Here is a 21,798-nt window from a genome sequence, read left to right as displayed (position 1 = left end):
TCGAGCATGGTTTGAGAATACGATGATATGCAAAATGGGGTCATTCGTACAAAAATTTCGAATGCAACCTGTCTCAAACAGGAAGAATGATCTACTGAGTCGAATGTAATATAAATACTATTTTAAATTTCCTGTTTCTATTATTTTTTTCAAAAATATTGATAGATATCAATATGGTATCTATGTTTTCATTTACATTTCATGGTGAGGCGTGGGGATGGGGATGAAGCACTGTGGCAACATCAAATTTATGATTGCAGCATCGGGGAAGCAAGAATTATTGGCCCTCAAAGCCATCACATCCACATCGCATTCGTATCCTCTTAATTATTGGAAACATATTCATGTTGAACAGTTTCCTCTTCTCTTCTCTATTTAATCTTTTTCACATACCCAAATCACAAAAAGGGTTCTTTTATATTTTACAGGCTCCTCAATCTGCGGAATCGTGAGAAAATGAAAGCCAAGAAAAAATAACACTGTCATTTGTCAAAGCCAATCATAATCACATTCATGGCATCTCTCCTGGCTTCTGTGTGCCTTTTCTTGCATTTATGGCATCTGGGTCTTTCCTATTTGGTTCCTTTTCTTCATATATTGCACTGCTTTATTCTTGAGTCATTTTCCGTGGGGGGTTAATAATACTAAAGAAGTTGCGTCATTGTCAGCCCCAAGAAGTTTGTGCACATGGGGTTGTCATTTATCTATTAATAATAAACCTTAGTCCGAGGCTTTTTTCCAAACCCTTTTGGCCGTTGATTTATATATGTCGTTTTCTTTTTGGAATCGGCTGTCACTTTGAGTTGGATTTGTCTCTTTTGCATCTGCTTTTGAAGGTGAAGTAGCAAGTAGCTGAATGGGGCTTTTCAGAGTCAGCTTCTGGATTTTTATTGGGAATGTCAGTGAGATTTCAAGGGGATCTTAGGAAATTTGAGTACATTAGATTCAGTCTCATTAAGTAAAAGCATTCACCGATGGGTTCTTCTTGCTTCCTCAGAACATGATGATTTGTTCTTTCAGAATTTGTTTTCTGTTGGAACGATTTCAGGTTCAAAGAAGCTGTTTCATTTGTGGGGTATTCCAATCTCACTTTATCAAACTGGAATGCCTGGAAGTCTGCCTTTTTTCTTTTAAAGGAAAAAAGCAAAAGATTTGTTAGAGTTCCTTCTGGGTCCAGTTGGTTATATTACGTTTGTTTCAGAGGGAAAATTTGACCTGTTCTGATATTGTTTGGAGAAGGCTGGAAAATTAAATTGGTGATCGTCTCTTCCACGAGGCCTTATTAAATCTTAAATGTCAACTGATACTCTTTTTTGCTATATCAATACGTGATATATAAACTCATAGGAATATGTCCCTTTTAATCTTGGGTACTAAGTATTTTCTTCTCTCTTCTATTTTCTTTCTTTCACTGTAAATCTGGCAACGTCTACTCAAACTGGTGTAGGACTGGAAACTTGAGAGTTTATCTTTTAGGTTGTAATCTTTGAGATTTGTCGGAAATGGCTGAAAATGCCTCCCAGGAGGGAAGATCTCTGGCTCTGACGCCTACTTGGTCTGTTGCTTCCGTGTTGACCATTTTCGTCGCAGTTTCATTGCTTGTAGAACGCTCCATTCATAGGCTAAGCTCTGTAAGTATATTTCTCACTGCTTCTTATGCTTTACACAAAGTATCTGGCATGTCAATTGGTCAAAAGTAGTATACTTCAGAAATTTTTTAGTCTCAAGTTTGTACTCATGAGATTCTAGTCTTTGAAAGATACATATTCTGGCTAAGAAGTACTTTAGAGACTCAGACATTATTTCCCTGAAACATTGTGTTGTGCTACAGCTACTGCAGATTTTGTTCTAATAATTACGTGTGTTTGTTACTTTTTCTCTCAGTGGCTGGGAAAAACTCATAGAAAACCCTTATTTGAGGCAGTGGAGAAAATGAAAGAAGGTAACTAGCCTATGTTATATGCTCAATTACCTTAGACAAGCATAGCTTCTTATTTAATTTTAGTCATATATTTATTCTGCTCATTATAACTGCCATTGTTTGCCTTTGCAGAGTTAATGCTGCTTGGTTTTATTTCTTTGCTTCTGACGGCAACATCAAGTCTAATATCAAATATCTGCATTCCATCCAAGTTTTATGATACATCTTTTATTCCGTGCTCTCAGTCGGAGATTGATGAACAAAATGCGGATAATTCTTCATCTGAGAAGCGAAAGCTATTTATGGTTTCTGTTTTCCCACATTTGAATAGGAGGATGCTAACTGTGAACAAAAATACATGCAAAGAGGCACGTTATGATTGTTATTATTCTTTTTTTTTAAAAAAAAAATATAGTTATGAAAACTGTCTTCTTCCATCCCAATAGTCAATTAAAATTTGAAACTTTCGTCATTGTGCAGGGTCATGAGCCCTTTGTTTCCTATGAGGGACTTGAGCAATTGCATCGCTTTATCTTTGTGATGGCAGTTACTCATATTTCTTATAGTTGCTTAACCATGTTGTTGGCAATTGTGAAGGTTTGATATTTTTTTCATAGTCATTTTGTATTAAACCTTGCTGAAAAATTAATCAGTTTCAGGAAAGTTATACAGCGGGATTTTGGGGATAGTTTAATTTACTTTTGTTTTTTTCAATAGTTTAAATCATCGGTTTTCTTCATTCAAACCATCAACTCTACTCTCTACAATCATAGAGACTAAATTGATTTTTGTCTTATTATTACTTTGTGTTCTCTGTTTGATTTGAGATAGCAACAATTTCTTTTAACCTTGATTATGTCACTGAATAGAATTTTAACTGTTAGCATAATGTGTGATGTTTAAACATAATAGAAAAAAAAATAATAGGAATCATTCTGATATCTATATTTGTAAAGAGAGGTGTATCTTAGTACCGTTTGTTTGCATGCACTGAACACTCATAAGTTTGCTTCATACCAAGTGAAAGTTGAATAGACCTATCCGATATTAAATTCGATATCTATTTGTGTATCTCTAGAGTTGTGTGTGTGTGTTAACAATTTGAGTCCTTGACTAGTACACCATTATGATATAAAATATTTACATTTTTCTTTAAAAGTTTATAGAAGATGTATACAAATTATTACTATTAGTATTTATTCTAACGGTTGACATTTTATCATTTGACCAGATCCACAGTTGGAGAGAATGGGAAAATGAAGCTCACATGGACCACCATGATTTATTCAACGGTGAGCTCTATGGTAATTTTATGTGTGGTTCTTTAGCATGTAACTTTAGCTTTCTTAGAGTTGTCAAGCAATCTGGGAGTTCAAACCCAAAACTTTGGATGATATCTCCAACCATATGCCAAGTCCATAGCACCAGCCATAATGTCAGGTTCCAGTTCAAATATTTTAAAGATTTCTGTCCATTGACCACAATACTTCCTATTCTTGTCTTCTAGCTTTCACATCTTAGTCCTGTACTGTATGATATCTTGCATCTGAACTTCTGAAGGATTTTTATTTTATAGAAATTCTCAAGGACTTCAATTTTTTCTCCCCAATAAACCATCTTGCTGTGCTCATAAACTAGATTGTAGTTCTTAGTGCTAATGGGTGCTCAGATTTAATTGTTAGTATCTTTCTTAGATTGTCCTTACCACATTGACGTCCTTATATTATTTAAGTAATTATTCGGCATTCGCAATTCTCTCATATCTTTACCGAAGTCTAAGTAACACCAGGAGTCCACAAGGAACCTCCTTGAACAGAAACTCTCTTTTCCAAGAGACCATTTTTGTGTAGTGGTTATTTGTAATTGATAATTTGGTATTTAGCATGACCACTCTTCACTTTCTCTTGTCGGTACAGATTATTATTTTTGGTGAACTGACAATTATTTCTCTACTATTATTATAGATACAACGAAAAAAAAGATAATGCAGAGACAATCTACCTTTGTACAATATCACACCTCCAATCCTTTAACCAGGAATAGCTTTCTTATCTGGATGGTAAGCATTTGAACTTGTTTTCATTTAGACAATGCCGCATGACTGCATCTATTCATAGACCCACCACTATTTTGGTTATATCTACTCTTATTTCAGCCGTGTATATCTGCAAGGGCTACTTAGTAAAAATACTGGGTGTTTTCAGACCAAGTATACGCTTTAATGAGCGTACAAAATCGATGGAGAATAGGGAACGGGCAAACAGCAACCCCTCTTTTAATGATCTTATGTTTTTGTATATATAATAGAGAACAATGAGAAGTTATTGACATACTTTAAATTTTGATGCTAAAAACTACATATCAACTGAATTTGGTATACATATGATCTGTTCTTACTGAACCCCAATATACCCTTTTTACCCTATTCTGAACCTCTGATTCAAATGATGTGTTTTATATTCCTGGTTAATTAGTTTGGAGTTACCAACAAATTGTTGACTATCCAGTGAGAGCAATTGAAATTGTGAATTAGATTTCTTGAAGTGATGGTCAATGACTATGGTCAATTGTCAGTCCAGTGATCAAAGAACAAGTTGTGACGTCGAACGCTTTTTGAAGTTATGATTTCATGTTTTCTTTAAAAATTAAATATTAATGTCTAATGTGATTTCTAATCTTAAATGTCTTAGAATCTGTTGGTAGTTCCTTAAGATTATGTATGCCTCCTAATCTGGTGGAAACCCTCTGTCATTTGAAAAAGAAGGTGTTTTCCTTTGAACTTGGCCTTCATATACACCTGATGTATTTTAGTCCTTTTCTTCCTGTTTAATTGAAGTTATACTGCTATTCACATAAATACCGACATTAACACTTCTTTGACATGATTATATGAGTGTAGACCTGTTTCTTTAGGCAATTTGGGCGTTCTGTTGTTCGTTCTGACTACCTTACACTTCGCAAAGGCTTCATCACGGTACACTTATATGTTTAAGTGCTCTATGATATTTTAGGCTTTTATTCCTTGCCATCCAGTTATAATTTTCTTCTGTTTTCTTCTTTCATCTCTTTCTTTCTGTTGTCAGCTCTTAATTTAGATTTTCAAATAGCAAAAGCAAATTATTTTGTTTCGATTGCTAATTTTATTTCATGTGTTTACCATTTACATTGCAATTTAGAACTGTAACATTCTCAAATTTTCAGCTAAGCACTAATAATTAAACAATTAATGATAAAAATAATGATCTTTTAGTCATCATTTGATTTCCTACATCTTATTAATTGCAGAATCACAACCTCTCGTCAAAATATGATTTCCATAGCTACATGGTTCGTTCTATGGAAGAAGAATTCCAGAGAATAGTTGGTGTGAGGTAATTGAAGTGTCTGTTACTTTTAATTTAGGATCTTTATGCATGTGGTAGTCCTGCCCTTTTTCCTTAATCATTGCTATCAAGACAAAGAAGTTCAGGTTCAGTTATTACTCTTTGTTACCATATTGTCACAAGAAGGAAAATTTCTCCTCTGTTATTTGTTGGGATTGTCATTTTATAGGGATCCTCAAACAAAGTAATTTTTCTTGTGTTAGTTTCAATTGTTTCCCCTTTGGGTGAAATAGGAGAACTTTTGAAGGCATCCAGAAAGTAGTTTCTGTGCTCTTCTTTTCGATTCTCGATGTTTATTCAGGAAATTAAATTTTAGAATATATTGAAAGAAATGTGATTTCTGCCACAATATTTCTGAAGGTCCGTTCACTAACATAGCTAATTTCTCATTCACTTTTTTTGCAGTGGTCCGTTATGGGGATTTGTCGTAGCTTTTTTGCTGTTTAATGTGAAAGGTATGATGAATCTCTTTTAGGAATATCATAAATTCATAATTTCTTTCTCATCAAAGCTTTTTTCATTTTCACTAATTCTCCATTATCCTGTTTTATTTATTTACCCGAGCTGATTGATTGTCCTTCACCTTGTTTTTTTAAATCCTACACTAAACTGCAACTATCTGTTTTTTCCCTATAAATTGAGCTGACATTTCTTTTTTTTATCTCTTTTGCCACCTTTCAGGCTCCAACCTTTACTTTTGGATAGCAACTATTCCTGTTACTGTGAGCCATCTCTCTATCTCCCTCAAAAGTGGCAGCTTATATCTGGTTGATGACCAGTTGATCTATTACTACTTTTCATTTTTTATACAGCTTGTTCTTTTAGTGGGCACAAAGTTACAGCATGTTATTGCAACTTTGACGTTGGAGAATGCTGGTATAACCGGATTCTTTTCTGGAGCAAAGCTGAGGCCCCGTGATGATCTTTTCTGGTTTAAGAAGCCTGAACTTCTGTTGTCCTTGATCCATTTTGTTCTTTTCCAGGCAAGTCTTCATTAGTGACAATATCTCCTACACGTTGACATCTTACATCAGAAAGAAAAATAATTTATCTGTTCATAGTTTTTAGTTTTTTTTAATAAAAGAAACCAATATTCATGGGTTTATCCCTTTTTCTCTCAATTCTCTTGCAGAATGCTTTCGAATTGGCTTCGTTCTTCTGGTTCTGGGTACTTCCTTTTCTCTAGTCATGGTTATCTTTGATCTCAGAAAAGAACAGTCCCCCTAATGAAATAGGAAGCATGTGGCATTAACAACACATTTTGAAGTGTATGGGCTAAAAACCAAAAAGAGAACAAGAGCTCACGTTATATAGTTTCCGTCAAAACTTCATGACTTTTTCTCACCCTTTCTTGGTAGAGTCCAGAGCATTCTTTCTTCTTGTTTTCTCCCCCCATAATGCCATTATCTTGTTTAATTTGGTTACAGTGGCAATTTGGATATAGTTCTTGCTTCATTAGCAATCATCTGCTTGTCTATGTAAGACTAATCTTGGGGTATGAATTTTTAATTTGCAACAATCACAAACTTCAAAACTAACCATGTTAATTGTGTGGCGTGAAATTAAGTATTCTGAAAATATTACTTTTATTTTTTTTCGTAGTTTTGCTGGACAATTTCTTTGCAGCTATAGCACCTTGCCCCTATACGCACTGGTTACTCAGGTAATCTAAGGCGTGATATTTTACATTCTGATAGTTTGATTAATATTTTATGGATGTCCTTGGTTTAAGTCATTAGACTAAGACAAATATAGTTTCTTTTTGGCTGGGTTCTCATCAATTTCTCTGAGTTTCATCTGCCTAGTAGGTCTTTGTATCGAAGCGTGTGGCCATTGGGTAGTAAAGAAAAATAGGATTTTTTACTAGAGTGGCATCCACTACTTTTGGGGAATATGGATGAGCAATAACATGAATATATATGGGGAAATGGCAATGCAAGATGCCCAAGAGGTCTGGACTGCCCCTGTCAATAGGCTGTTGGTTAGTCAAGAGAACTGTTAGGTGCGAGAACACCACAGGAGGTGGAGCAAGCGGAGAGTTTTTCTCATATATTTTTTCTCTTTTTTCTAGTACCTTGTTCCCACATTCTTGGATTATTGCCATCTATCTTGACTTGTGCAAAGAGAGTTTTCAAGGTTGGGAAATTTTATCTGGTTAGTAGTATATGGAAGGATTGACCTTAATGACAACATCCAAATCCTATCATTTGCAGTTTACCATTACCTATTGACTGGGATTCATCTTTTTTTTTTGCTTTGTTTTATTTCCTTCTCCCATATTTGTTTTGCAGATGGGAACAAACTACAAGGCTGCCTTAATTCCTCAAAGAATAAGGGAAACAATCCATGGGTGGGGTAAGTCAGCTAGAAGGAAGAGAAGGCTCCGGATATTTACTGATGATGCCACAATCCACACGGAAACAAGCACCGTGATGTCACTTGAGGACGATGACAACCAACATGTTGATACACCTAAAGCTGCAACTGGCTATGCCATAATTGAGATGCAGCCACCTACTGCAGCAAATGTGTCCGCCTCTGTTACTAATGATGCATCACGTGCGGTTAGAACTCCCCTTCTTCAGCCCTCTCTGTCTCTTTCATTGCCTGTGGCTCAAAACTTCATTGACGGAGCCCCTTTAAGAAGCTCATCAATGCCGGCTCAAAACTTCGATGCCGAAAACTCTTTAAGAAGCTCATCTATGCCGAGATAAAAAAAAACGTAGCTAGTAAACAAATCTGTAGAAGTACCATATAATTAGGATCAAACTTTAGTGAAAGAAACTATAAAAGTGCCGTGTAAGTTAGTACAAACAAAATTGAAATCCGAAGAAGTGTTCAGAGTGAGATCCTAGAGATTTGTTTATAGGATACTGAGTTTGTATTTGTAGAAAACAGTACATGAAACTGCCTGTAATGTAATATATTGTCCGAACAATGTAAGGAAGTATAGACTCCAATTATAGAAGTGTTTCCTGACTTTCTATATTTCATCGGTTTATTAGAAAATGAACTCCATGAATGGAGCTTTTATTGAGAGCTACAGGAAGACATTTCTTTGAGATGAGGTATAAACTCTAAACCAGACCGCCATTGGATTTTATGTCCTGATTTGATCCCCCACTGGATTTTATGTCATTATCTGTTGGCTTGGCTGGTGGCACAATTGTCACCACGGGTGCAGGTTCACCCGTTTGAACTGAATCCTGTTCGACCTTAGAATCGTCCATGCTGGCTTGGCACCCACAACTCTGGCATCCCTGGCACCCTTGACATTCCTGGCAACCATGACATCCCTGCCATTGGCATGAAGAACAAGTATTGCAAGATTGGCAACTAGAGCTTCCACCGCCACCGCCGCCACCACTGCATCCACTGCATCCACCGCCTCCGCCACCACTGCATCCACTGCATCCACCGCATCCACCGCATCCACAGGTCGGTGGTGGATATATTCCACAATTGGTGCCATAACTGCAACAATCGCCATTTATTGGATTAATGGAACTGATTTTTGCCATGCTGTCTGTTGGTATACTTTTCAACTCATCATGGTTGGAATTTTGTGGGTGGTTTTCTTTTCCTGAAGGCACATCGTCACCTATTAGTTGGTTTTCAGCATCGTTGTTCTTGAGAATTCGATTGGCAGAGCCGAGGCTTAAGCAAAGAAACGCCAGGAGACCAACCAGTAAACTAGTTCTTGTAACAGCCATTTTCTTGAAACTTTGGTCTATCTTTTGAGGAGAAAGTTGACTACTTTTGTGTGCTTCTCAAAGTCGAAGGGCCTTTTGCAATTTATAGGGTGGGGAGTTTGTTGAGTTTGGAGAAGAGATTGCTAAAGCAACAATAGCATTTGCATCGGTTTGGCCTAAGAGTCCGGAGGCCATCATTGTGTGAGGTTATTGCTTGTAGTTCTTGAGTCTTTGTTGCATGAAATACCAAGCAACAAGATTCTTTCCAAAATGGAAGGGATTTTTAATGTAAATTTGATTATTTATAAGAGTTTTTAGTTAGAAAAATACATAAACAAAATTCACCATCTTTTTAAGTTGAGATTCTAAGTTTTAAGTTAGGAATTTCTTAATCTGGACCCCAAGAACTTGGAAGTTATCTTCAAATGTTTCAAATTCTTTTTCACTAAGATACCCAAAGAGAATAGTTTTCTAAGTTTCTTTTATTAAAGTTAGACGCCAATTGACAGAAAAGTGTAACTGATGGATGAAGATAATTTTAGTTATATATCATCTCAGAAATAAAAATAACATTTCATGTTGTGAGAAAACTTGTTTCATATCTCAAGTAATAATCTATTGGACCAAACCGATTGTGCTTGTTTAGTTAACCGAATCAAAATAGAGTACAGCACCCAAAAAGAACCGACACTTCTATCAAACTACTCTCCAATTACCGAGAAAAAAGAAGAAAAATTGCAACAAAACTTGAGGCAGAGAACATGAGACAAAAAGAACCTCACATAATATTAACTAACGTCATTGCAAATAATTATGTAGTACCATATCCAAAGTTTCTCACTAACAAGTAACAAAAATAGTAACCTACCCAAAAGAAAAGAAAAAAGGCCTAAAGGTATTCCCTTTCTGTCTCTTCTCTATCACTTTTCCCCCAACTTCCACACTGCCAAGAAATTGATTATTTACAGTGGGGAAAACTGTAACAATGAAGGGTTGGAGATGATAGCAACAGGTGAAGGTGAAGACTATTTTGGTAATATTATCAAGGGCATAAAAAAAAAGTAAAAGATGAAGGTTATGAACTTGGAGGTCCTTGTGTAAGTCTCTGCATCTCATTTTGATCGTTGAGAGTCTCCATAAGAAGAGGAGGAGCATACTGGGCTGTGCCTTGATGTTCTTCAGAATCTTGACAGAAGGAAAGAATTATTGTATCAATGGACATCTCCACCACTCCAAAGAAAAGTGTGGCAACCACATAGCCTAGGCCCCAGCAAACCTGTTTCGAAACAAAAAAAAACGATTTGAATGAGGAATTTTGCAGTTTTAGCCATGAGATTATACGTATGAAACTAAATCTTTTGTGCTTTAAGATCTTCAAATTAAGGATCCATTGTTAGGTAATGACAACGAGAGTGCACGTCTAATGGGTTCTCAATTGAAACAACCTACTTTGGATTGGGTATGGTATCACAAGTAAATATGAAATAGGTAAACCTTCGATCATGTTGATACTATATTGATATAATTAAATTTACAAAACCCATTAGGTTAATTAACTTAAGTAGTGATTTAACTAGATATGCAATTAATAAAAAATCATGTATTCAAGCTCTTGTGATGTCATTTTCTCTCACATAATGTTAATCCAAGTGAGAAGTAGTGTTAAAGAATTAATATAATTAAATTTATTGTAATCCATTAGTTTAAGGTTTTGGGTTTAGTGGTGACTTAAAACTTATGAATGGATGTATTTATTAAATAATTCATCATATCGTCATTTAGTTAATAAATTCTTAACTATCTACGTTAGACTATTTTTCTCTTTTTATCCCACAAAAAGTGAAAAATAAAATATATAAGATTATAAGTTTGATTGCTCTAGCCTCTTTATCAGCTCTTCTCTATACGAAATGAGTATGAACTAAGCAAATGAACAAAGGAACTTACCAGGACAGGAAACAATGGGGAAGAAATTTTGTTATGAGCAGATCTGTATTTGTGGGTATCCAACATGAGGAATGCAAAAAGAGCACTTGAGAGGCTGACACACAGTTTCCCAAGGAACAGAATGACATCTCCAATCACATTCACTCTTCCGATCCGAAGGATGTTGTTAATGATTAACTCTGTCGCAATAGCAGACGCCTTGCAAAAGCTCTTGCCTGTTATCGCAATCTACATGAACAAGGATAGCATGGAAAACAGTTATTCAACACAAGTAAACATGGTAGAGAGATTGCTGAACTCTTATTCTGGAAACTAACACCATTGTGATCTTTGCTGGCTACTATATTGGAATCAATGATGACCAAGTAAATGAGTATCAATTTACCATTATATATGCATTACGGTTAACAGATTTGATGATCCACTCTATGCATCTCAGGCAAAACCGAGACGTATTATGTACTGCTCTGCCAATTCGACTGTCTGGCGTAGTACTTGCAACTTTCAATTTGCGACGAATAGACTCAAGTATGAAACGAATTGATTCCATAAACGACACAGTCAAGGAACCAAGAGCCATGGATCCAAGGTTATATCTTGCTAGCCGTTTCATTGAGGAGAAAACTGGAAGAAACGGAATTTCAGGCTGCAATAACCAAAAACAATGACCATTAAAGAGGGAATAATCTTCAAAGAATTGCAAGCACAAGAACGATAAATTTATAGAGTAGACATGAGACTATTCTGTGAAAATGATAATTATAATGTGGACATTGTCATACTTGAAATAAATCCAAAGTAGTTAAATGGAATACTTCTAGGGTGAAACTAACAAATAGAACAAGATAGTTGGCATGGATCGACAGCAAGAACCTATAGCCCTAAAATAAGTTAAGAATCGTTGGATATGTCAACCCATCCTTAGTAACTTACCGAAGTTTCACCACGAGCCCAATAGTAGGAGGCAACGGAACCTGCAATTACTGTTGAAGAGCATGCCACAAAAAATTGAGTGGCCCAATAACAACCAAATAGATGGAAAAAGATGGCAATGTCGATATGACGAGTATAACGGATGCTATAACCACAACAGTGATTGCAGTTCACCAGTTTTGAAGCAAGATCATAGGCACAGCAGTTTGAGTTGCAATTATTCTGGACAACCTGACCAGAGCTGAAGAGATGAAGAGCAGCTGACAGCCATAACATATAAAAAATTGCAAGGATGGCATAAGGTATGATGGGAAAGATTATGAGTGCTTGAACTTCTCCAATCACCTTTGCAGCAACCTGCACACAAGGTGTATAAAACTCAAATGAAATAATGGTATTATACTATATTAATCTGTTCAGAAACTAAAAGAGCATTGACAAAATGGGTGGAAATAAGTGATAAATAGACATTGAAACTGAAAGCCAAAAACTTGAATGCTGAAGTTGAAGACCAACTGAACTATATAATCCTTAAAGTGAGAACTCTTAAGTTTATGATATTACTGCAAATAATCAACATCAATTCTTTTTCCCACTTATACATGTACAGTATAGTACTTGCCTTGAGGACAGATGTAGCCATTATGATTCGGCGGATGATGGCAATTGATGTAAGTACAGAGACCACCATAACAAACGTCATTAGAACAGCAGCAGCGCGCATATGATTGAGCTCCTGAACAATAGTCAATTGAGTAATTGGAATCAGATGAGATTTTTTATCAAAAAGGCTCACGAGATTTGGTCGCATACCCTTCCAAATATGTGGACATAAGGATCATGATCACCGATGATGGGAGTTATAGCATCATTTCCTATCCATCCAGCTACAGCAATAAAGAAAATTGCAATCAGTAATGCTAATACAAGATGACACAACTTTGACCTAAATAGTATAACTTCACAACATTTGAGGTTTTGGAAATTCCATCAGATATTACAAGTTTGATTCCAACTAGATGAATCTCCCAAGGATAAGCAAAGAAGAATCATTTAAAAATGGCTTTGCATTCCTTTTAGAAGTCTGACAAAAACATTAGTTCTTATATGAAAGAGTTCCACTATAATACAGGATTTTCAATATTTTTAAGGTTTGACGGAATCAAAACTTGAAATCATTGAGCATCAAGTAGAAGGGTGGAGAAAACATGTTCCTCACCTTTGAGGTAGTAAAACATTGTGACTGATACGATGAGAATGTTAAATAGGACAACTGTTACCCACGGCATTGCAGCAACAAAATGCCGAATCATTAGCAACCAAATCACAGCCAAAAATAGAGGCAAAATTCCTCCACAAACGATCAATACTGGCCATGATTTCCCAATATCCGCCATGTATCTCTGTGAGTAGAGCAGAGCACAGAACAAGTAAAAACTTCAGAAACGGTATGACACAACAAACAAAGTTCAGATGCTAAGGATATTCTTCGAAAGAACCTTGCAATTTCAAAATGAAGCTCTTGAGCTTATATGACACTTTACATTTACTAAATAAGTAGACTTGTGATTTAATAGTGAATTTTTTGTAAGATAAATGCATGCATGCATATATTATAGAAACAGGGTTAAGAATAATTTACAGAAAAGAAAATCTAGTATACCTTTAACACAGATGACCGAGAGTTGGTTGACTTATGAATAGATTTATCAATGATCAAATCTGCATCTATGTTCATTCCACCCATCATTTTCCAATGTGTTAATGACACATTTGAGGGGCGAGCAAGGAACTGGCAGCTCCAATAAACTGAGAAAGACATCATTCTAAGGGTGAGTTCGGTGAACCTTCTAATTTATACAATTTTTATGGAGAAAAAATTAGTAAAATACTTTCATAAAAAATGTTTTTGGTTGCAAAATCACAAGTAGTTTGGTTGCACTTCTTATTCTACAAAGTGATTACCAGTCAATCACTTTTTGAATAAATCAATTTTAAAGTGAATCTTTTTTTGTTAATATTTGTGGAACTATTCTCATGAAAAAACTCATCTGCCCTACAATCAAAAAGAGCCCTTGATTGAGACTGTCTCCCTTTAACCACTAGATGCTGTAACCCAAGAAGAAAAGCTTGAAAGATTTGTTGTATCCAAAAGAATCTAGAAGTGAAGCATTCAATACCAGATTAAAAGGTTTGAAAATAACAATACCATGAAGATAGATCAATTTTACTTACCATTTACACTAGGAAAAATGACAGGGTAACAAGGACCCTGAAGGTTAACAGAGCTGTTTCTCATCTCAGGTGTTAGGAACTCGAAGTAATCGTAGTTCCTGTCTATCCAATCATCCATTGAGAGGCGTATTTCACCTTCTGGATAATCACAAACCCAGTTTAGAGAATCTTCTGAAGGAGTCGGGCAATCCATCAAGCATATACTCCGAGCATCTGCCAACTTAAATTGACTGTCTTTCAAACCACTTTGATAAACCTGATTAGGATTCAACCAATATTTAAGCTCCAATTCACGAAGGCCAGGATTAGCATGCTTATCACCACAGACATTTCCTTTGTAGTCTAGTCCATATGTTAGCCTGATAAATAAACGGTAGCACAAAGGTCAACTCAAATGAGGCTAATTAACAAAGAAAAGGAGAATGTAAACATTAAGTAGAAAAGGGAACAACCAAGCAACTGTTGTTACAATTTCAAGAATTTAATGGCAGAAAGAAAGCAAAAGGGTAAGTTACATGACTTTTGATATTCTTCAAAGAACTTTACTACATATCTAAGCATACTTCAGGATTTCCAGAAATACTAAAAATTCATTTTAAATGCCTAGTGTTTTGTCAAATGAGCTAGTCCAAAAAGTTTTTTATTTCAAAATACTACACTTGGAAGCACTCATGAATACACTCCAACTCGTTGTGACTTATGACTTAAAACTTAAAAGGACTAACTTTAGTTCCTCCACAATTAATACGGATTGGGATCATCAAATTGTTACTATTGAAAGAAATTAAATAAGAATTATTCAACAATATCACAGTGTGGATGAATGGAACAACCGTGGCGGATGGAAGTTATTGGGACGATGCAAGACAAAGGGCAAGGAAGTACTTGGTTCTTCAGTTCAGTGGGTTTCGAATGAAGCTTGCAGGGTAAATTTCATCGTTATCAGTTTTCACACAAGCTTATAAAGAAAGGAGAGCATGAAAAACTAGAAAATGGAAATGTCCCATCCTACCCACATGCAAAATCTCCTTCAAATTGGAAAAGGGAAAAAACAAAGAAGGCCCAATGAAACCATCGGCAGCTATCTAGCTAAACATTGAGTGATAGTTTATACAATATACTACACAGGAAAATGCCAGGTGGGTAGTGATGATATAGTAGAACTCCACGTTGAAAGGACGAAGTAGTACATAAAGTGTGAAAAACATAGGAAAATTGACTTGATATTTCCAACCGTTAAAAAATATCAGCCATATGTCAATCCAAAGTTGCACCCACCAGTTCTAATCACAGTAGGAAAGGTTGCGAAACTGGCAAACAGGGAGATAAGTAAAAGAAAATTGAAGACCATACATTGACATAGCCAGATATATTAACAAAAGAGTACACAAGACAGGCTAGAACTCATCCTAACAAGCAGAAGTTAATAGAGCAAGAAGTTTGAAATTAGTTGAAATGAAGATGATAGAGAAAATGAGAAGGGAGAAGGGAAATCTGCAAAATGGGAAAGCAGTTCAGAGATTTTTCTGGGACCTCCATGAATGGAAAAGAAAATGTGCAAGAATTAACAGTACTCATTTAAGATGTGAAGTAAAAGAGGAGAGTATCATCAGATTCCATACCTTAATGGGTTTCCTTGGTTAAATCCAAAGCTTGAGTTAACAATCATCCCCACCCAGAAAGCAATAAAGATCACAAGAAACACAATATCTCTGCACTTTCTATTATGCCTGATAATTCCACCCATTTGGGCATTTCCATCACTTGAAGGGTACCTCCCAATCACTGCCCCTAAAGGACCCCTCATCTTCACACACACTGGTTTCCCCTTCCAAGCAGAAACAGAGAGAGAATCAAATGCAGGAAAGAAAGTAAAGCTTCAGGAAGGCAGTAGAATGAGGGTAAAGTATAGCTTCAATGGGGGTTACAGTCTGAATAGAAAAGCAACAAAGAAAAGGGTTTCAGATTTGGAATCTTTCTGCTAAGTTTTTCTTCCCCCCCTTTTTTTTTTTTTTTGCTTTGGGACTTCTGGACAAAGATACTGTAGTGTCTTAGAGAAGCGTTTCAACTTCAAGAAAAGGCTCAGCTAGATAACAAACTAAAGAAAGACACAAAATTGAATGAATTAAAGACATCTGTGAGAGTAAAAGAGAGTGGAATAATTGGAATAAAGATGTTTAATTTGTGATGGGCGTGAGTTTTTTCCCCTCTAGAACAGGGAAATGTGAGTGGAGCCTCAGCCGAGTGCGAAGCCAGAAAGCCGGTATGGGAGTAATTGATATTAAAACTCAAATATTACAATTAGTCTTTATAAGATTGATTTAAACTCTGATTATTCCGCCACAAAGCTGACAAGGACATTTGTGTCTGAAGATCTACGGTCTTTGTCGGTTTTTCGCTGTTGTTTCTCTATCACCGTCGATGTTGTGGAAATCTTTTATTGACTTCCACCATAGAGATCATCCAACGGTGGGTGGTAAAGCTGTGTACTTTATGGATTCATTTCCCCACTATATGCTCTATTACATAAAAATAAACAAAGAAGAGAAAAGGGTTAAAGAGAAGGAAGTTTGGCTTCAAATTTTTACAACATTGGGTCGAGTGAAAAAGTTTGATCCCATTTTTAAATTCTTTACAAGAATACACTCCTTTCTGAATTTTCAAATGCTATCGTTTCTGTTTCCGAATTTTTAAGAATAAAGTTGTTCAAATTATTAATAATTTTATTTTTATAAAAATTGTCAAAAATAAAATATTTATAATTCATACAAAAAAAATTGATGTAATTAATTTTGTATGATTTTGTCACATATATGGTGTAAATATTCTGTGAAAAAAATTCTTTATTCTAAATCATTATATAAGCTTTGAAATTATCAAAATCATATCATCACTCAAATAGTTTTTTTTTCTTCTTATTTTACATATCATATAAATTATTTTAAAAATTGAAACTTTAAAAGTAGCAAAGTATTGAAATTATTTACAAAATATAGCAAAATTCATCAAAACTTTTATAGTCTATATATTGTAAATAGTTTTAATGTTGTTGTCATCCATAACAATTTTTCCTTTAAAAAATTAAATTAAAAACTCTTCTAAAACCTATTTTTAAAAACTCATATACAAAAATATGACATTTTTAAAAAGTTATAAAAAATGTTTATTTTTTTTATACACCCAAGAACTAAAAACATATTTTTAAAACTCAACAATCAAACAAGCTTATTCATTAAAATTTGAAGACTAAGATGATAAAATTGTCTACATTTTTTTAAGATTTTGTTGAATAATTATGGTGTGAAACTTATAATTCAATTTAGAAATTTGGTTCTGCACATTATATATATATAAAAATTATACATCAATCTCAAATGTGTAATAAAAGTCAAAAAAAATTTATTAAAATTGATTAGTAGGTGGTTCTCAAGAAATTTCAAATTAAGCATCTATGTTAATTTAGTTATAAAAATTTAGGGGTTTAGTTGATACAAATACAGTTATAATCCCAAACAAAATATAATGAAGTGCATAAATAGATACATTTACCAAAGAACATAGTTCAAATTGACATATTTATTTTAGTTATTAGACTGCAATGTTTTGATGAGTCTAGTGTTTTAATTGTCAAATTTAGTTATTGTAATTTTAATAAATATATAATTTAGTCTCTTGAACTTACTTTTTTTTAATCATAATTGTCTAGATGATAATAATATTTTAATTCAAGAAAATATAGGGTTGAAATATTTTTCAAAATCTATATAAAAAAAAAAAAGTGATAACATCTAAGAAAATATATAATGATTTTAAAAAATGAACAAACAACGACCCAATTAATTAAACTTTCAAAATATTAATGTACAACGTTATTTCAAATTCAGTATACTTTCCATTTCTAAAAGATTTAAAACAAAATTTGATTTTGTTTCTTAAATAAACATCTGTTAGAAGCCATTGATAATATTAATTTTTTTAAAAAAACTTTTTTCATGCCATTTTGTGATTTTAAATATAAATTTATATGAAAATATATAACTGAGATAGAAAAGGAAATTTGTCGATTAAAATATAATATTCTAAAATGGAAGAAATTAAAAATTGACACGTTTATTACAGATATATTAACTATATAGAAAACGAGAGTACATGAATGTGGTAGTGAAGAGCATAATCATTGTTTAGTCATCATAATCAATAATTATGAAAATAATCATTACAATCACTGTTTTTAAATAGTGGGATTAACCAAATTCTGTGGATTTAAAATTTGTTTAATTCTGAGAAGGCTTTTTGTAGACCAATATTGTCTGTTGGTCAAAAAAAGGAAAAATCAAACTTCATAAAAACCAAAAATCAAGGATACACGAAGACACACAAAGGGGTCACCAGAAAATACCATTGCACACCCAACTGGAAAATTTAAAGATCCTTTAATCTTGAAATGCATCTCCTCTTTACGTATACGAAATGTTTAAAGATTTCATATACTATACAGCTAAAACTTTAATGACTTAGACACATTTTAAAATGTCTTCAAACTATAACGCTGAAGGTTAAAGTTAAATGTATTCAAACACTGAACTGAGTACACAACTTGAACCCAACTCAATTATTTTCAGCTTTAAATTGTACAACCACATAATAAGATGATATTTATATCAATGTCTAGGGGAAAAACAGATTAGACTTGATATTGTTTGGAGATGATGAATCATTAGACTTTCTAGGGGTGGGAAAACGTAGAGAAGTATTATAAACATGCAATACGCACAGAGCACCAAAAGGAATTACAAAACAATATGTGGTATTAGCTTTAACCTTCTGTACATATTAGACGACTTCTCACAGTAAAGTCATCTACCAAAATTCTAGCTGGCTTACCTGTATGTATATCATCATATGCTTCTCCACACATCTATTCCCAACTTCAAAATAACAGAAGACATATAATAAAGCAGCAAAATAGAAAGATGGAAACTCTATTAAGAGACTTATCAAGCTGCATTTCCTGTCTTCTCATTCTCGTACTGGCATTTCCTGAGATTGAGTTGTTGTATGGCGAGTATGGCAATAAGTTCCCATCCACGCTACCAAATATTCTAGTGAAAACTGTTTCTCCAAACATCCCAATCGTTGGGTTTAGTAGACTCGTTATCACGGCATTACCAAGATAAGATGGTGAGTACGAGGCAAAGTTGCCATAGGTGGCCTGGGGGAAATATTGTTGGTGATAGATAGGGTGTGAGGGCGACCGGATATAGTTTGAATGAAGCTCCTGGCTAGGATACAATGTCGAGGATGAATTGGAATGGGATGGTGTGTTCATTGACGGTGGTGGTCTTCGGGGTACAGCCATACCCAAATGAGATTTCTTGGATTCAGAATCTGAGTTCGACGTGCCACGCCCATAGAGCGGAACCAACGAGGAGGGTGTAATGCTAGCCTTACAAACAGGGCAGTTCTGGGTGTTTTCGGGTTCGTTGCTGGAGATTTGAACATGAAGCCATTTGTAAATGCACGGCCAGCAGTAGAGGTGACCACAGAGGGTGACAACAGGGTCAGCTGCTGAGTCTAAGCAAATGTTGCAATCAAAGCAACCGTTTGCGTCTTCTGATATTGTTGACTGAGTTGAGATAGATTTCCAGTTTTGCTTGAGAGAGACATCTTGTTCAGACTCTAGGTATGCCTCAGGTACAGAGTAGTTTTGTTCCATGGAAAGAGTATGCGTTCTGTTTAAAAAGAAAGAAAAACAAAAAAAAAGACAATGAAATTCTTGGAAAATAAGTAACTTGAAGAATAAAATCAGCTGCTATAAACGATTGAAAAACATTATAGACAAATACCAATTTGGACATACAAATAACCCCATTTGCAATAATGCAAATACAATGAAATTACCTCTTATACCAGTTGTTTTCTAAAAAGAAAAAAGAAAAAGGGATTACAAAAATGCAAAACAAATTTCAAGGAAGAATAGAAGCTTCCACACAAAGGAAGAATAATCAAACAACGGACTTTCACCAGGGAGGCTAATCGAGAGGCTAAATAGCACTTTAATTAGATAAAGTCAATAAAAATCAAATATTCAACCACCAACAGCTGGTAGTCAATATTGAAACATTTAGAAACGGCCCCATTTGATAATCATTTAGTTTTTTAAAATTAAGATAAAAAAACATTAGTTACACTAGTGAGATTCTTTGTTTTGTTATCTATTGTTATAGATTTTGTAGGAATGTTTTCAAAATCCAAGTAAAGTATTGAAAACTTAAAAGATTAATTTTTAAAATTTTGTTTCTGATGTTGGAATTTGGCAGTGTTTCCTTGGAGGGCTCTCGTTTTAGAAAAGAAAACAAGAACTAAGGAACAGGATTTCACAACTGTATACAAAACTAAAGCTCTGTTCTGTCCACTACCAACTTAACCCAATTTATATAGCAAAGAGACCAAAAGGATTGAAAACTTAAAAGAAAACACAGATATCAAAGATTCAAGGGTCGATCAATAGACACAAGACCTGGGAGGATCAATGCTGAATGTAAGATACCAATGACTTGCATCGAGAAACTTCTACACAAACTCATACAATGAATGCAAAATACAAAATACTCAGACCATAAAAAAACCAGGTGTCTCAAACCACAATCGTGGCTCACAACACCCTCTATAAAGAAAGAGACAAAGAAAAACATTTCTTTTTGGGCAAAAGATGGTAACCAATTGCAGAGCAACAGTGCAAGAATCCCAAATAAATAACAATCAAAACGGCAAATCGACATTTAAAATATCGACCCCTTCAGTTTGTAGTTTACGATACTTATCCTCCAAATTGCGAACAGAGAGAAACGTGTATGATCGGAAGCAAGTCTTTAGAAGAAATCTCGAAACTTTCAAAGTTGAAAAACTAGAGGCGAAAAGACAAAAAAGGGAAACAAACCAAACGCCATAAAAATAAAAATTCTCCGAAAAATCAACCCAGATCGAATCACAACGAAATAAGAAAAGGGCAGCAGTTCAAATTGAAGTCAGAACAAAATCACCAAAAGCCCAATAACCATAGATCAAAACCCAGGGCTCGTTTTCTTAAACAAAGAAATACCCATTCATTCAAACAAAAACCCCAATTCCCCCGACACATTTCCATCAAAATCATAACAAAAACTCAAACAAAGAATCAAACGAAACGTAACTTAAGAAATCATCAACATTAAAAATAAAAAAATAAAAAAATAAAAAATAAACACTCACCGTTAAATAAGAAACTGAAAGGTATGGTACGACAATCTCGGACGTAAATCAAATCAAGAAAATGTTGAGGGAGAGAATTAGAGGAAGAACAAATGTAAAGAGATAGAAAAAGAAACGAAGGGGAAAATGGGAATTATATAGAAAGGAGAGAATTGGCGCGTGTATATAACGAAACATGTAAAGTGCGTGGTTGTATAGAAGTTTTTAGGACCGTGTCGGCGCGTCCGGTTTAACTTTATCCAGCTTTTAATTTTCGTTTTCTCCTTTTTCTAAAAGGCTCGGACCGGCCTCGGTTTAAAACTATTAACCCGAATTAAGCGGTTTTCTTACACGAACCCCCCCAGGCCCCAACAGACTTAATTATAATTTACCCTCCTATTTTAGTTAATTTGACAATTAAACCATTTGCTTTTTCTAAAACCCACTATAATTAGTT

General features: G+C 34.6%; 3 protein-coding genes across 4 annotated transcripts; 1 reads left to right on the top strand and 2 right to left on the bottom strand.

Moving 5' to 3' along the window:
* The first annotated feature begins 221 nt into the window (after positions 1 to 221).
* Positions 222 to 8,286, top strand: LOC101207170 (MLO-like protein 11). Of its 2 annotated transcripts, XM_004141180.3 has the most exons (15): positions 222 to 1,631; positions 1,885 to 1,942; positions 2,054 to 2,289; positions 2,402 to 2,518; positions 3,153 to 3,213; positions 3,886 to 3,980; positions 4,821 to 4,895; positions 5,207 to 5,292; positions 5,710 to 5,759; positions 5,986 to 6,026; positions 6,117 to 6,287; positions 6,437 to 6,472; positions 6,732 to 6,799; positions 6,907 to 6,967; positions 7,596 to 8,286. In XM_004141180.3, the coding sequence occupies exons 1-15, from the start codon at positions 1,503 to 1,505 to the stop codon at positions 8,016 to 8,018; spliced, it is 1,707 nt and encodes a 568-aa protein (XP_004141228.1). In that variant the 5' UTR covers positions 222 to 1,502; the 3' UTR covers positions 8,019 to 8,286. The 2 variants fall into 2 exon arrangements, with proteins under 2 accessions (XP_004141228.1, XP_031740322.1); XM_031884462.1 differs by lacking the exon at positions 2,402 to 2,518.
* Positions 8,287 to 9,758: 1,472 nt separating this feature from the next.
* On the bottom strand, positions 9,759 to 16,238 carry LOC101206929 (choline transporter protein 1). The gene is made up of 10 exons (XM_004141179.3): positions 15,734 to 16,238; positions 14,112 to 14,470; positions 13,540 to 13,685; positions 13,096 to 13,279; positions 12,690 to 12,763; positions 12,499 to 12,612; positions 11,877 to 12,233; positions 11,329 to 11,589; positions 10,944 to 11,171; positions 9,759 to 10,272 (listed from the first exon to the last, which is right to left on the bottom strand). The coding sequence occupies exons 1-10, from the start codon at positions 15,916 to 15,918 to the stop codon at positions 10,072 to 10,074; spliced, it is 2,109 nt and encodes a 702-aa protein (XP_004141227.1). The 5' UTR covers positions 15,919 to 16,238; the 3' UTR covers positions 9,759 to 10,071.
* Positions 16,239 to 18,708: 2,470 nt separating this feature from the next.
* On the bottom strand, positions 18,709 to 21,516 carry LOC101206686 (E3 ubiquitin-protein ligase RMA3). Its single transcript, XM_004141178.3, has 2 exons — positions 21,363 to 21,516; positions 18,709 to 19,843 (listed from the first exon to the last, which is right to left on the bottom strand). Exon 2 carries the CDS (start codon positions 19,825 to 19,827, stop codon positions 19,042 to 19,044), a length of 786 nt encoding a protein of 261 aa, XP_004141226.1. The 5' UTR covers positions 19,828 to 19,843; positions 21,363 to 21,516; the 3' UTR covers positions 18,709 to 19,041.
* Positions 21,517 to 21,798: the final 282 nt, after the last annotated feature.

The sequence above is a fragment of the Cucumis sativus genome, chromosome 4 (assembly GCF_000004075.3).
Source record: "Cucumis sativus cultivar 9930 chromosome 4, Cucumber_9930_V3, whole genome shotgun sequence".
Classification (NCBI taxonomy): domain Eukaryota; kingdom Viridiplantae; phylum Streptophyta; class Magnoliopsida; order Cucurbitales; family Cucurbitaceae; genus Cucumis; species Cucumis sativus.
This window is presented reverse-complemented; position numbering and strand designations above follow the sequence as displayed.

Excerpts from the sequence above, each read along its gene's own strand:
- LOC101207170 (XM_004141180.3), top strand. The coding sequence starts at position 1,503 with ATGGCTGAAAATGCCTCCCAGGAGGGAAGATCTCTGGCTCTGACGCCT. Across the intron at positions 6,027-6,116 it reads TAGCAACTATTCCTGTTACT|CTTGTTCTTTTAGTGGGCAC; the intron begins GTGAGCCATCTC and ends TTTTTTATACAG. Across the intron at positions 6,473-6,731 it reads CTTCGTTCTTCTGGTTCTGG|TGGCAATTTGGATATAGTTC; the intron begins GTACTTCCTTTT and ends ATTTGGTTACAG.
- LOC101206929 (XM_004141179.3), bottom strand. The coding sequence starts at position 15,918 with ATGAGGGGTCCTTTAGGGGCAGTGATTGGGAGGTACCCTTCAAGTGAT. Across the intron at positions 14,471-15,733 it reads AACCAAGGAAACCCATTAAG|GCTAACATATGGACTAGACT; the intron begins GTATGGAATCTG and ends TTTATTTATCAG. Across the intron at positions 12,234-12,498 it reads TGGCTACATCTGTCCTCAAG|GTTGCTGCAAAGGTGATTGG; the intron begins GCAAGTACTATA and ends CCTTGTGTGCAG.
- LOC101206686 (XM_004141178.3), bottom strand. The coding sequence starts at position 19,827 with ATGGAACAAAACTACTCTGTACCTGAGGCATACCTAGAGTCTGAACAA.